Source organism: Schistocerca nitens, chromosome 6, assembly GCF_023898315.1.
Source record: "Schistocerca nitens isolate TAMUIC-IGC-003100 chromosome 6, iqSchNite1.1, whole genome shotgun sequence".
Taxonomy (NCBI): domain Eukaryota; kingdom Metazoa; phylum Arthropoda; class Insecta; order Orthoptera; family Acrididae; genus Schistocerca; species Schistocerca nitens.
Window position 1 is genome coordinate 212,660,151 of NC_064619.1, and position 16,568 is coordinate 212,676,718.

A 16,568-nucleotide genomic window follows, 5' to 3' on the forward strand; every position below is an offset into this window, starting at 1 on the left:
TTGAACCATATATTTTACCTGCAGTACCAAAAAGCCTTTCAGTAAATTCTTAATATGCTGTTGACAAACTACTGTAACACTTATAATGCCCATGATACAAACCAATGAAGTTTCCAGAAAGTTGAAACATGGTAACTGCATTAATTAAAAGTTACAGACAATGTGGAGCAAGCTATGGACAGATCCAAAGTGACTATTTTGAGACAGTTCAATTTCAACAACATGTTTGATTTCCATATCATATTTTTGAAAATAAAGCCATTTAATTTTTCAAGCAGTACACTCAGTGTGCAACAGGAACCTGAAAAGTATTCATTGTTGGATTTGATGAGTCTACATGCAAAAGTGTTCAAAAAGTTCCTCAGCAGTTTGGTCTTCAGTCCACTGCTAATCTCCCTAACATTGATATTTTAAATGTGTTACATTCTTACAACTATTATTTAAAAGTGTTACATAAGTGCTAATCCTAATAGTGTCACTTTGGTATTATCAAGTATGAATGATGACCATTATTGTTTTCAAGAGGTACAAAACTGGGTCTCAAACTCAACACTAAGATACCAAAAGTGATCATCAAAATTTATCACTGAATATTTTTGTGAAGCAATTCCACCTACACTCTCACTGTGTTCCACCACTTTACCAAATTAACAACATACTTTACATTTCTCAATGAGCACGTAGTTTTAACAGAACAGGCTGTCATAGTTAGCATGAAATTTCTCTAGCCTATACCAACTTCAAAAATGTTTTCACTTTTAAAAAAAAAAATACCTTACCAGTTCTGCCTTGTCTCTAGGACTGTAATATTTATCCAATACTTCTTGAGCGAGGTATGTATTAACATTTGGTTTTTTCATGATGTTAGTCTTATTCTCAGTCAGGCTGCACGTGAATGGATAATATGTGGTGCTTTCTTCATTGAATTCTTTGTCATCAGTCTCTTACACGTATCTCCTCACCTATCAAATATAAGGGATGATCAAAAAGTTTTGGTTTGAAGCCCATACAGACCAGAAGCAATGTGTCAATCAGGCAAAATTGCCATGAGCACTGTGGTAAACACAGTACCAACACACCAGGTTAAAGATAACAATTTGGTAAAACACTGTCCTGGTGCATAGAGATGTCTGTAACTGCCTGCTGCACATCCTCACCTGACAAAGATTGTTGACCCTTCCAAAACTTTAAGGACCAAAGACTTGATAATCACATGGGAAGAGATCAGGACTACAGGCTGGATGCTCCAGAGTCTCCATTGCAGTTTTCCTCAACATTTCGCCATAATTGCATACATATTTTTCATTTTACAATGAATGCCTACTGGTGCCTGATCGTTGGCAACCAGGAAAAGAACCCCATCATGTCGGTCTTGTTTGGATACTCTTGATAAGAAAGTCACCATAGTTCTTTCAGTAAGAGCACTAGAACTGAAGGGCGTTTCACCCTTTACAGTATCCTTGGGAAATTGTCATGTCATTTACCACTTCAGACTGGTGTGCCAGTAGTAATAGCTCACAGAGCTATCAATAAACTCAATAAGAAACTCATTTTCCGCATGCATGTTGGAAGGCACAAATGCCTCACTATCCCTTGCCTACATAATGGTGCTTTATATAAGCCTACATGTATCTAGTTGAGTTACATTGCATACACACTGCAGCAATGCCCTCAAATGGAAACTTCTTGATCACCTCTTATACCTATCAATACTTCATAATTGCAGTACTTCTGATATGCATGCACGTAATAAACTGTGGGTGACCAAACTGATGTTGCGTTCTTCCTGTCACTGGAGTAGCTGCTGATTTTATCCCATTTTTTCTTGCTCTTCTCCCAGAATAATTAACTAATTCCCTTGATTTTATTATTTCGGAATTGTTGCCATGCCTTTCTTATAATATATTACACTTCCACCAAATATAAGTGATATTATGACAGAATGCATTTAAGCTAATGCCAATATTATTGACATTACTGTAATACTAAATATTATTTGTAACTCTTGTATTATTCATACAGCACTGTCAACTGTAGGGGAAATATTTAAGGATTAGATTTAAGAGATGACCGAAGGCTTTAATTTTGCCAGGTATAATATATATATATATATATCCATAATTAAGTAAGGCAAGTAATTAAGAAATTATGAGAGGAGAGATTTGCTATTAATGAGTCAACATTAGCATTTTTAATGTTTGTAGTTCATCAACAAAGCTTGAACTGTTAATACTGCAACAATGAAATACAGTGTGGAGATATATTTACCATCTCAGCTCTTTCTGCATAGATTTGTCGCTCCAATTTGGTGAATTCTCTTAGTTCCTCATACTCCTTTTGAAGTTCTTGTAGGTTAGCCCGTATAATGTGTGGAGGAGTTTCCGTTGCCTCTGAGCAACTAGATATTTCACTGAAATAATAAAATGAACTGACAGGAATGTTTTCAAATATTTCATAAGCTGCTCTTTCAGTAAGAGCACTAGAACTGAAGGACATTTCACCCTTGACAGTATCCTTGGGAAATTGTCATGTCATTTACCACTTCAGACTGGTGTGCCAGTAGTAATAGCTCACAGAGCTATCAATAAACTCAATAAGAAACTAAGAATTGTTACTAAATTGGCTAAGCAAATCTGTTGCTCAACATTAGTACTGCTACTGGTTATTTTAGCCTGTGTATTACAGAAAGGTTGACCCAAAATGCTATTTTTTTCTGCTGAAGTATGAACTAGCAGAACAATCAATGTTGGAGATCTGATAATTTTTTTATCATTCATAGCAGGAGTCTCTGCATAACACGGAAACAGGAATAAGCTGTGCAATAATTGCAACTTGAATTATTATGCCACTCTTTTTCCATCAAGCTGTAACATCCAAGAATCATGAAAACAATATAATCAAGTGTGTGTTCATAGGTTTTCCTGGCGAATATGCTTCTTAAAAGTCTCTCAGGCAAGCAGCAGGACTGATTTATCATTTTAGAATGAATTTTTTATGGCATGACTTGATATCATCAGGTTACTCTTGCTGACTGACATCCTAGTCAAGTGTGTGTGATATATAGATTGGTTGTCCCCCACCCCCCATCCACTGACTGTGTATGGACACTGATGTGCTGGCTACGGTGGTGGGTAGCTTGTGCTCGGGAATCGAGAGGTGATCGTCAGTCTGCACTCCACCTTCTGCTGTGTTTGGACAATTTCCAGTACCAGAGCCCACACTTGACTGTGTTGAAATCTATTGGCCTTGTTGACAAGGTTCTCATGTAGCCAGATTTCAACAGTCTTCTTGAATACACAGACTCAATAGTGGAATGTGTTTTGCAGAATTTTTGTATCTTCATATTCCACTTTGTGGCTGGTTTCAAGGTAATATTCCGCAACTGGTGATTTTATGAGCTGCTGGTGGTTGGTGTGCCATTTGTATGTTCTGGTACCTTTCTTCACATGCTATGTAATACACTTCTTCTGGAGCCCCTGGTTGCCTTTTACTGTCCCTAAAAGGGATTTGGTCTCTACTGGTAGGTGGTACACACATTTGATATTTTGTCTTCATAAAATTCTATCAATTTTTCTAGATACATTATCTGCATACGTAATGTAGGATATCTTTTTTGGTTGGTCTTCATTAAGTGCCAACTGGGATGTAGTCTTTTGGTTGAAGGCACATCAACTTTGACAGCTGCTATAGTTTTTTTTTTTCTTTCTTTTCTGGAACAGGTCTGTGAGGTGGTCCAGTTTTTCTGGTTTTAGGCTTTCTTCATCTGAGATTGCATGAACTCTGTAGACCAGCATGTTTAGCACTACTTACTTTTGTGATAGTTGATGACATCTAGAGGCGTGGAAGTACTAGTCCGTGTGGGATTTCTTCTGATAGATGCTGTGTCCCAGAGTTCCATCCAGTTTTTCCGTGCCAGAACATCTAATAATGGCAGCTAACTGTTTTGTTCCACCACCGTGGTGACTTGTTTTTCAAGTCTTCGAAGAAAACACTGCAAAAACGAATTCATGGCATCCAGATATTGAAGGCTCCAGTTGTGGAAGTATCTAAGTATCTGACTGTATATATGGAGTGCATAGCGGCCTTAAGATGACATTAATGAGATGCCAAAACTTGTTGTCTACATAAATAAAAAAAAACCACCTTCTTGAAACATACAGCTGTTCAGTAATTTTCCTTCATAAATATCAACATATCTGTAAAAGACTGTTGGTTTAATGGTGCTGAGTCTAATGCCTGGTCTTCAGAGACTTGCATGTACATACTGGCAACCCGCAAGTGACAAGCAATGTCCGTTAAAAAGAAAATGTGAGAACATGAGCACAAAATTGAATAGTTTGGGTGAATGAGGACTCATTTCTTTTCAATAAGCAATCACAAAATGAAATACAAAGACACAAAATTTCTGCAAAACACATCCCACTACTAGGACTGTATACAAGGAGCATATCGAAATCTAGCCACATGAGCATCTCATCAACAAGGACAATGTATTTTAAGTTAGCCAAGCATGGGCTCTGCACTGACAATTCTCCAGACAGAGCAGAAACGGAACACCAAGCATGGTGAAGGCAGAGTGCAGACTGAGAATCGCCACTCGATTCCCGAGTGTGAGTTACCATCCCACCCGCCCACTCCACTCCACCCCACCCCACCATAGCCAGAACATCACATTGTCCATACACAGGGTCAGTGGAAGTTGGTGGTGACTGGTATATACATCAAACCTACTGATCCAGGATGCCAGTCAGCAGGAGTAACCTCATAATGATGGCACATTATGCCATTGAAAATTCATTCTACAATGATCAATCACAATCCAGCTGCATGACCAAGATACTTTCAAGCAATGTGCTCCAACCCTTCCAGTGAATTAACAGCTAATAAAGAGATCTGTAGTTAATTCATGGAAGACAAGCAGGAATATATATCAACAGTGTGCGCAACAATATTATGAGGATAGTGCCATCGGTTTAACAATCTGTGTAGCACCACCAACATTTTATAAGAATTCAGTTTGAGTTTGTCTGCAGCTCTGTGAGCAGTTGCTGGTGACACTAACCTGAAGTGTTGAATGTGGGCAACAGTTTTCTCACATATCATTTCAAGGGCACTCCCTATGCACCTAGTTTGGATGAAATCAAACAATAGAAAATCCAGGATGGGATGTAATAATATTACAAAAAGGAATGTTGCTACTCATAATATACTGGAGATTATTAGCTTGCAGCCAGAATGGCCTTCGTCAAGATTAGACAACAGACAGACAGGCACACGCACGCACATGCACATGCGCACGCGTGCGCGTACACACACACACACACACACACACACACACACACACACACACACACACACACACACACACGAGAGAGAGAGAGAGAGAGAGAGAGAGAGAGAGAGAGAGAGAGAGAGAGAGAGAGACTGCAGTCTGTGTAAGACCATATTGGTCGAAAGCTAAATTGTGACAGGCTTTTTGTTGTGCCTATTCACGACTCAGTGTCTCTGCAGTATAATGAGTAGCAACTTTCCTTTTCATAATATTGTTAGTTTGGATAATACTGGTACACCAAGTGTAACAATCTGAGGAATGGTGAAAACTATGTATCAATCTGAACACATCTCGTTGTCTGATTCCTGCACAATACTGGACACAGCATTTGCATCATATGTGAAACACCATTTATTTCTAAGAGTTCTTACTGAAAGGGTAACTTATGAAATCTGAAAATAGCAGAAGGTTAAAAGCAAAGAGACTGTCCGTATGTTTCTTTCCCCCCAGAATGAAGAAGCCCATTAAAAGAACTACATATTATCCATAAAAAAGAGCATTTTGACATCTCATTCATAATACATACATCTATTACTGGCCTTTCTTATCATTAATATGCCTAGTTTGTTATACTTATGCTCTTACCCATTATGGAACAACACAATTTGCACCTTGTAAGAGCACATCTGGACAATAATTACTGTATAACCAAAAGCAAGAATGAACCCAAGACAGACCCCTTTTGTTCACAATGTCTAGTGGGTTCAAATTCATATTAACACAACTACATAAATGTTGTTTCTTTAGAGAGGATTTGGTGAAAATTAAAATATACCATTATAAAACAGATTATTCAAAAGAAACACTTTCCTCAACTGTGCAACACAAGAATAAATCAGTATCCAAAAATGATAAAGCATAAGTCTAAGGAGGGAGGAGGAATCTAATCAGCCAGAGACAATCCAGAAGCACTTTACTTGACTAACACAAGTTTTTGGGAAAGAACGGTACTGTGTAAAGAAGATATATGTCAGAGATTCTACAGAGTGTTTTAGTGTCCCATATTCTTATGTGAATATCAAGAGCTCAGATGGAAACCCAGTTCTATGCAAAGAAGGGAAAGCAGAAAGGTGGAAGGAGTATATAGAGGGTTTATACAAGGGCGATGTGCTTAAGGGCAATGTTATAGAAATGGAAGAAAATGTAGATGAAGATTAAATGGGAGATACGATACTGCGTGAAGAGTTTCATGGAGCACTGAAAGACCTGAGTCGAAACAAGGCCCCAGGAGTTGACAACATTCCATTAGAACTACTGACGGCCTTGGGAGAGCCAGTCCTGACAAAACTCTACCATCTGGTGAGCAAGATGTATGAGACAGGCGAAATACCCTCAGACTTCAAGAAAAATATAATAATTTCAATCCCAAAGAAAGCAGGCTTTGACAGATGTGATAATTACCGAACTACCAGTTTAATAAGTCACAGCTGCAAAATACTAACGCGAAATCTTTAGAGACGAATGGAAAAACTGGTAGAAGCCGACCTCGGGGAAGATCAGTTTGGATTCCGTAGAAATGTTGGAACACGTGAGGCAATACTGACCCTACGACTTATCTTGGAAACTAGATTCAGAAAAGGCAAACCTATGTTTCTAGCATTTGTAGACTTGGAGAAAGCTTTTGACAATGCTGACTGGAATACCCTCTTTCAAATTCTGAAGGTGGCAGGGGTAAAATACAGAGAGCGAATGGCTATTTACAATTTGTACAGAAACCAGATGGCAGTTATAATAGTCGAGGGGCATGAAAGGGAAGCAGTGGTTGGGAAGGGAGTGAGACAGGTTTGTAGCTTCTCCCCAATGTTACTCAATCTGTATATCGAGCAAGCAGTATAGGAAACAAAAGAAAAATTCGGAGTAGGTATTAAAATCTGTGGAGAAGAAATAAAAACTTTGAGGTTCGCCGATGTCATTGTAATTCTGTCAGACACAGCAAAGGACTTGGAAGATCAGTTGAACGGAATGGATAGTGTCCTGAAGGGAGGATATAAGATGAACATCAACAAAAGGAAAATGAGGATAATGGAATGTAGTCGATTTAAGTCGGGTGATGCTGAGGGAATTAGATTAGAAAATGAGACACTTAAAGTAGTAAAGGAGTTTTGCTATTTGGGGAGCAAACTAACTGATGATGGTCAAAGTAGAGAGGATATAAAATGTAGACTGGCAATGGCAAGAAAAGCATTTCTGAAGAAGAGAAATTTGTTAACGTCGAGTATAGATTTAAGTGTCAGGAAGTCATTTCTGAAAGTATTTGTATGGAGTGTAGCCATGTATGGAAGTGAAACAAGGACGGTAAACAGTTTGGACAAGAAGAGAATAGAAGCTTTCGAAATGTGGTGCTACAGAAGAATGTTGAAGATTAGATAGGTAGATCAAATAACTAATGAGGAGGTATTGAATAGGATTGGGGAGAAGAGGAGTTTGTGGCACAACTTGACTAGAAGAAGGGATCGGTTGGTAGGACACGTTCTGAGGCATCAAGGGATCACCAATTTAGTATCGGAAAGCAGCATGGAGGGTACAAATCGTAGAGGGAGACCAAGAGATGAATATACTAAGCATATTCAGAAGGATGTAGGTTGCAGTACGTACTGGGAGATGAAGAAGCTTACAAAGGATAGGGGAGCATGGAGAGCTGCATCAAACCAGTCTGAGGAGTGAAGACAACAACAACAACAACAACAACAACAACAACAACAACATTCTTACGTGAGGTACTACTGATTGAAAGTATTAAAAAAAGTTGTAATGTGTCTTGAGAAACCATTTCAGATATTTGTGACTTTGTCTTATGCTAACCATGTGTGTTTTGACACTGGATGAGGTGCTAACTGTTGTTAACACTCATTTTCTACAACCATCAGCCACCTTCTGCAATGAAGAGCATGGTTGAAGCCTTCAGCAGCTCCAGTTCTTTGTACACTTTTTTCTAGTATCATTTTCTACTCATCGTTACTCCGTATCCAGTCATGTGGACTATGTGAGGTCTACTAAAATCCCTTGTCCTTGCTGCAAATAATCCTGTGAATGCATGTTGCTGGAAAATGCTCAAATGTTCACCCTTCCCAATGCGGAGAATTTTCATTTTATCAGTTAGCAAAATCAGGAACTTTGAGGAAAGAATTACAATCATTATCTAAACACACATACATTTTACTTACACACGAGTTGCAAGAACTGACTGACCAGGCCGAAGCAGTACCAATGTTTGACATCTGTCTGGGGCAGCAGACAGTTGGAGAGAATCTATGTATGGTTGGGTAACTGTGGCAAAAAAGTACTTTAAAATTTTTAGTTGCTATTGCAGTGTTGCACTACTTGTGACTGGTTAAGTGATTCTGTTTACTATGTCTTGAAGTATATAAGGAATATTTAAAAAGACGAAGAATTTTCGATAGAAAATAGGTGTACAGAGTCATTCAAAAAACAGAGAAAGAGGAACCCAATTTTTTTGTAAGGGTCTACTGAGCCCAAGCAACATACCAAAACTTGTCTAACAGGAGAAAAAAAATTGTGTAATCGCATATATATATATATATATACAAAAAACAATGAGACTTACCAAACAAAAGTGCTGGCAGGTCGATAGACACACAAACATACACACAAAATTCTAGCTTTTGCAACCAACGGTTGCTTCATCAGGAAAGAGGGAAGGAGAGGGAAAGACGAAAGGATGTGGGTTTTAAGGGAGAGGGTAAGGAGTCATTCCAAACCCGGGAGCGGAAAGACTTACCTTAGGGGGAAAAAAAGGACTGGTATACACTCGCATACACAAACATATCCATCCGCACATACACAGACACAAGCAGACATTTGGCCTTTCCTGATGAAGCAACCGTTGGTTGCGAAAGCTAGAATTTTGTGTGTATGTATGTGTGTCTATCGACCTGCCAGCGCTTTTGTTTGGTAAGTCTCATTATCTTTGTTTTTAGATATATTTTTCCCACGTGGAATGTTTCCCACACAAGGTTTCTATATATGTGTGGATGGATAGGTGTGTGTGTGTGTGTGTGTGCGCGAGTGTATACCTGTCCTTTTTTCCCCCTAAGGTAAGTCTTTCCGCTCCCGGGATTGGAATGACTCCTTACCCTCTCCCTTAAAACCCACATCCTTTCATCTTTCCCTCTCCTTCCCTCTTTCCTGACGAAGCAACCGGGGGTTGCGAAAGCTCGAAATTTTGTGTGTGTGTTTTTTATTGTGCCTATCTACCAGCGCTTTCCCGTTTGGTAAGTCATGGAATCTCTGTTTTTAATATATATATATATATATATATATATATATATATATATATATATATATATATATATATATATATATATATATATATATATATAAAAAGAAAGATGATGAGGCTTACCAAACAAAAGCGCTGGCAGGTCGATAGACACACAAACAAACACAAATATACACACAAAATTCAAGCTTTCGCAACAAACTGTTGCCTCATCAGGAAAGAGGGAAGGAGAGGGAAAGACGAAAGGATGTGGGTTTTAAGGGAGAGGGTAAGGAGTCATTCCAATCCCGGGAGCGGAAAGACTTACCTTAGGGGGAAAAAAGGACAGGTATACACTCGCACACACACACATATCCATCCACACATACAGGCACAAGCAGACATATTTTTCCCTCTGTTATATATATATATATATATATATATATATATATATATATATATATATATATATATATATATATATATATATATATATATATATATAAAACAAAGATGATGTGACTTACCAAACGAAAGCGCTGGCACGTCGATAGACACACAAACAAACACAAACATACACACAAAATTCAAGCTTTCGCAACAAACCATTGCCTCATCAGGAAAGAGGGAAGGAGAGGGAAAGACGAAAGGATGTTGGTTTTAAGGGAGAGGGTAAGGAGTCATTCCCGCTCCCGGGATTGGAATAACTCCTTACCCTCTCCCTTAAAACCCACATCCTTTCGTCTTTCCCTCTCCTTCCCTCTTTCCTGATGAAGAGGAACCCAATTTTTTTGTAAGGGTCTACTGAGCCCAAGCAACATACCAAAACTTGTCTAACAGGAGAAAAAAATTGTGTAATCGCAAACTTTCATATATTAATAGAGGGAAACATTCCACGTGGGAAAAATATATCTAAAAACAAAGATGATGTGACTTACCAAACGAAAGCGCTGGCACGTCGATAGACACACAAACAAACACAAACATACACACAAAATTCAAGCTTTCGCAACAAACTGTTGCCTCATCAGGAAAGAGGGAAGGAGAGGGAAAGACGAAAGGATGTGGGTTTTAAGGGAGAGGGTAAGGAGTCATTCCAATCCCGGGAGCGGAAAGACTTACCTTAGGGGGAAAAAAGGACGGGTATACACTCGCGCACTCACACACATATCCATCCACACATATACAGACACAAGCAGACATATACAGAGGCAAAGAGTTTGGGCAGAGATGTCAGTCGGGGCGGAAGTGCAGATGCAAAGATGATGTTGAATGACAGCCTTGCCTCTCAATCCTTCTTAAAAAACCTTAATCCTACTCCCAACATCACCACTGCTGAAGCCCAGGCTATCCGTGATCTGAAGGCTGTCCGGTCCATCGTCATTCTTCCGGCGGACAAGGGTTCCACGACCGTGGTTCTTGATCGTCGGGAGTAAGTGGCTGAGGGACTGCGTCAGCTTTCAGACAACACCACATACAAAGTTTGCCAAGGTAATCCCATTCCTGATGTCCAGGCGGAGCTTCAAGGAATCCTCAGAACCTTAGGCCCCCTACAAAACCTTTCACCTGACTCCATCAACCTCCTGACCCCACCGACACCCCGCACCCCTACCTTCTACCTTCTTCTTAAAATCCACAAACCCAATCATCCCGGCCGCCCAATTGTAGCTGGTTACCAAGCCCCCACAGAACGTATCTCTGCCTACATAGATCAACACCTTCAACCCATTACATGCAGTCTCCCATCCTTCATCAAAGACACCAACCACTTTCTCGAACGCCTTGAATCCTCACCCAATCCGTTACCCCCGGAAACCATCCTTGTATCCATTGATGCCACTTCCTTATACACAAATATCCCGCACGTCCAGGGCCTCGCTGCGATGGAGCACTTCCTTTCATGCCGATCACCTGCCACCCTACCTAAAACCTCTTTCCTCATTACCTTAGCCAGCTTCATCCTGACCCACAACTTCTTCACTTGAAGACCAGACATACCAACAATTAAAGGGAACAGCCATGGGTACCAGGATGGCCCCTTCGTACGCCAACCTATTCATGGGTCGCTTACAGGAAGCCTTCTTGGTTACCCAGGCCTGCCAACCCAAAGTTTGGTACAGATTTATTGATGACATCTTCATGATCTGGACTCACAGTGAAGAAGAACTCCAAAATTTCCTCTCCAACCTCAACTCCTTTGTTTCCATCAGGTTCACCTGGTCCTACTCCAAATCCCATGCCACTTTCCTTGATGTTGACCTCCACCTGTCCAATGGCCAACTTCACACGTCCGTCCACATCAAACCCACCAACAAGCAACAGTACCTCCAATATGACAGCTGCCACCCATTCCACATCAAACGGTCCCTTCCCTACAGCCTAGGTCTTCGTGGCAAACGAATCTGCTCCAGTCCGGAATCCCTGAACCATTACACCAAAAACCTGAAAACAGCTTTCGCATCTCGCAACTACCCTCCCGACCTGGTACAGAAGCAAATAACCAGAGCCACCTCCTCATCCCCTCGAACCCATAACCTCCCACAGAAGAACCACAAAAGTGCCCCACTTGTGACAGGATACTTTCCGGGACTGGACCAGACTCTGAATGTGGCTCTCCAGCAAGGATACGACTTCCTCAAATCCTGCCCTGAAATGAGATCCATCCTTCATGAAATCCTCCCCACTCCACCAAGAGTGTCTTTCCGCCGTCCACCTAACTTTCGTAACCTGTTAGTTCATCCCTATGAAATCCCCAAACCACCTTCCCTACCTTCTGGCTCCTATCCTTGTAACCGCCACCGGTGTAAAACCTGTCCCATGCACCCTCCCACAACCACCTACTCCAGTCCTGTAACCCGGAAGGTGTACACGATCAAAGGCAGAGCCACATGTGAAAGCACCCACGTGATTTACCAACTGACCTGCCTACACTGTGATGCATTCTATGTGGGAATGACCAGCAACAAACTGTCCATTCGCATGAATGGACACAGGCAGACAGTGTTTGTTGGTAATGAGGATCACCCTGTGGCTAAACATGCCTTGGTGCATGGCCAGCACATCTTGGCACAGTGTTACACCGTCCGGGTTATCTGGATACTTCCCACCAACACCAACCTATCCGAACTCCGGAGATGGGAACTTGCTCTTCAATATATCCTCTCTTCCCATTACTCACCAGGCCTCAATCTCCGCTAATTTCAAGTTGCCGCCACTCATACCTCACCTGTCATTCAACATCATCTTTGCCTCTTCACTTCCGCCTCGACCGACATCTCTGCCCAAACTCTTTGTCTTTAAATATGTCTGCTTGTGAGATGTCTGCTTGTGTCTGTATGTGTGTGGATGGATATGTGTGTGTGTGCGCGCGCGAGTGTATAACCGTCCTTTTTTTCCCCCCCCTAAGGTAAGTCTTTCCGCTCCCGGGATTGGAATGACTCCTTACCCTCTCCCTTAAAACCCACATCCTTTCGTCTTTCCCTCTCCTTCCCTCTTGCCTGATGAGGCAACAGTTTGTTGCGAAAGCTTGAATTTTGTGTGTTTGTTTGTGCGTCTATCGACCTGACAGTGCTTCGTTTGGAGATATATATATATATATATGAGAGAGAGAGAGAGAGAGAGAGAGAGAGAGAGAGAGAGAGAGAGAGAGAGAGAGTGGTGTTGAGCGAAGTTAACTTTTTCTGTTTTTTCTTTGACTATATTGAAAACCTCAGCATCTAGCAAAAATGTTACCAGTACAAAATTAAACTACGTTAGATTTCCTACAAAAAAGATCCTGTTCACCTTTCCAATAGGACTAAGTTTCCATATTGCAGTTGATGAAAAAATGACAGATTACTAAAATAGTGTTTTAATGACATAAAATTACTGTTTATTATTAAATGAAGTTGGTAAGGAACAAATAGAATCATATTAAGGGATTAACTTTGTTCTGGGGTGTAACAGTGCGAAAAGGCATGGAGGTGGAGGTTAGAAGCATGAGGGAAGGTAGGTCACTGTTTGGGGGTTATGCATTTCCTTTCATCACAGGTCTGCAAAATGAAGAATGAGCTGGGAATTCCCCATTATCTCTATCATGTTATATCACAAAAAGCAAATACAGGGTATTTCACAAAGTTACACCAACTCTTTCACACCTCGCCTCATGAATGACTGGCGACAATGTGCACAGGTGCTGCCAATGGGAGAGAGTTTAGTTTCCACAATGTTTGTTATTCTTACATTGAATACTGATATGATTTGCTAGTAATATGAATGCAGGAAAAGCATATGGACTGGTTCTATGTAAATTTCGGCACACTGTTCCACACTGCCATGGGGGAAACTTGTCTTAGTCATCCTTTATGAAGAAGTAGTATTCTTCCAGGAAAGGCGACTTTCTCCAACACAAGCACTGCTCATTTTTCAGTTTACATGCAGACTGTATCTCCCCAGCATTTCCTGTCCACTGATTTAAGTAGACAAAATAACTTCAATGATCTGATGTTTATGTAGTTGACTTATTTTCAGTTTATTAAGTGAGTAATTATTTGCACTTGTAAAGTGAGTTTACAAGTAAAACAGGTTTCTGTAAGCATTGTCTGAGAAGTGCTTAATTTGTGTGGTGATGTCAATGACCAGTGGCCAATGTAGTGCTGGTGAGAAAGGGGCTGGATTTGTTAAGTGGCATCTCGCCTTGTGAGAATTTTCACATGATCACAATCCATAAGATATTGTAGACTGCTTCATGTGTGTCTTTCAAAGACATGATGCTGTGTCATGAAGAACATTATGATTGTGAAAGATTAGAAATAAAAATAAAGCTGGATACTATTCAGAAGGTAGATTCACTGGAGTAAATTCTGGTACAGATGCAATGTCTATCCTGAAAGTAATCTGTTATGATTTAAATAAAATACTGGTATAGTTATAGGAAATGTATTAGGAAAATCTCTCATTTATGCCCTTGTATTACTTTTCCACATAATCACCATTCAGAACTATCATCTGTCTTAACTAAATGATACATTTGTTCTGCATAAAACCCTCTCGTATGAAAATACAGTCTACCTGTGACAGTATTTTGAAGTGATACATGAGGTGTAAAATTGAGATTACAAGGAGGACACTCAAAACTATCATATTTAACAGTAATAATTGGTAGCATTCATCTGTATTTATGTCCTGCACACAGCTCAACAACACTTGTTTCAAGAGTATCAGGTTGCAAAATTTAGCTCCTGAAGTTAAAATACTAAAAAATTTACCAGTAATAGTAACTGCATCATACAAGACTCTTGGAGCCCACAGCAGAACAGTAAGACATGACCTACTGTAGTGTGTGATGTGAGACAGGACAGCTGCTGTCGTATCAATTTAAATGTAGGAGTAGTACCACAGTCCAATGTTTTTTTATTTTATCTTATGAATGCCAAAATTATTAGTTTTGGCACGGTTTTTGGTGTTTTAACTTTGTGAGCTAGGTTTTACAACCAGAGAAAGAGAGCATTGTCTGTTGAAGCATGTTGCCGAGATACGTATAGGACTGAAAATGGTCGAATGCTACCCATAATTACTATAAAAATGCAACAACCATTACCTCACACCCATGATTTATAATATTAAACTATATTTAAAATGGCACAGTTATTTTTGTTTGGTAGGCAGATTCTGGAGGAGCAAAGCTTCACAAAAACAAAAATTCTTGTATTTTCAGAAATCTTCAAGTATCTACGAAAAAGCTGAGACACATGGTCACTTACTTTGACCCCTCTTCCACTGAGCGAAGTTTTAGGGAAATTGAATTATTGCACTTCCCAATTTCTCCCCCTCAGTCTGAGCCTGATTATGGAAATGGACAATAAAATTATTTTCATAGCAGATCTATGTAATGGTTGGTAGTTGTTTTATAATTTCCTTATCTTACAATGTAGCCAGTCACTTGTAACATAAAATCTAACGAAGTAGCTAAATAATGCTGTGTATCAACTTACAGGCTTCTGTTAGTAGCTGGACTTGGCTGACAAGAAACATTTACTCTCTGCATTATAGGCAGTGCACCTGTACAACAGTAGTGGCACACAGCCTGAGAATTTCTTGTGTAGGACTGTTCAGTTTGTGTTGCCTGGTCGAGGCCCGAACCGTGTGCAGCTGCCTGGTCGAGGCCCGAGCCGTGTGCAGCTGCCTGGTCGAGGCCCGAGCCGTGTGCAGCTGCCTGGTCGAGGCCCGAGCCGTGTGCAGCTGCCTGGTCGAGGCCCGAGCCGTGTGCAGCTGCCTGGTCGAGGCCCGAGCCGTGTGCAGCTGCCTGGTCGAGGCCCGAGCCGTGTGCAGCTGCCTGGTCAAGGCCCGAACCGTGTGCAGCTGCCTGGTCAAGGCCCGAACCGTGTGCAGCTGCCTGGTCAAGGCCCGAACCGTGTGCAGCTGCCTGGTCAAGGCCCGAACCGTGTGCAGCTGCCTGGCCAAGGCCCGAACTGTGTGCAGCTGCCTGGCCAAGGCCCGAACTGTGTGCAGCTGCCTGGCCAAGGCCCGAACCGTGTGCAGTCGAACCGCATGCAGCTGCCTGGTCGAGGCCCAAACCGCGTGCAGCTACCTGGCCAAGGCTGGAACTGGTTGCTATTGCTGCCTGATCAACCTGTTCATCTCTATCACACATGTCATTTTCAAGAGTCTCACATCCACCTCTATTTCTTTCAGAACCTCTCCTGAGGTTGACAAAACTGAGTGTAAAGACTTCCTCATCATCAGCAGGTGTTGCTGCCAGTTCATCTGCGTCTAGAAGGTCTCTTTCAAACTCCTCGAATGGGACACCTGAAAAAGATTCACATTAGAAGTGTTGCCTCTCCAATATTATTATATTTTCCTTTCTCAGACGTTATGTCTGGTTAAAAACGGAAAGTGACACGGACCTTGATCAAGTGTGACTTCCTTTTAACTGTACGGTATGTTACATTGCATTTAGGAACTTTCGGGTAACTGAACATGTATCAGTAATTACAGATTTCTGTAGTTGTATACATACATCTGGATGTAGCTGTATTG

The 16,568-nt window shown here is 40.8% G+C and overlaps 1 protein-coding gene across 1 annotated transcript in view; it reads right to left on the reverse strand.

Moving 5' to 3' along the window:
- LOC126263130 (uncharacterized) overlaps positions 1 to 16,568 on the reverse strand; it is a 252,741-nt gene that overhangs the window by 79,687 nt on the left and 156,486 nt on the right. Inside the window, exons 10-11 of the mRNA XM_049960152.1 lie at positions 15,524 to 16,337; positions 2,269 to 2,410 (exon numbers count right to left, since the gene is read on the reverse strand). Coding sequence (XP_049816109.1) covers positions 2,269 to 2,410; positions 15,524 to 16,337 — 956 coding nt within the window. The remainder of the gene's footprint in view (positions 1 to 2,268; positions 2,411 to 15,523; positions 16,338 to 16,568) is intronic.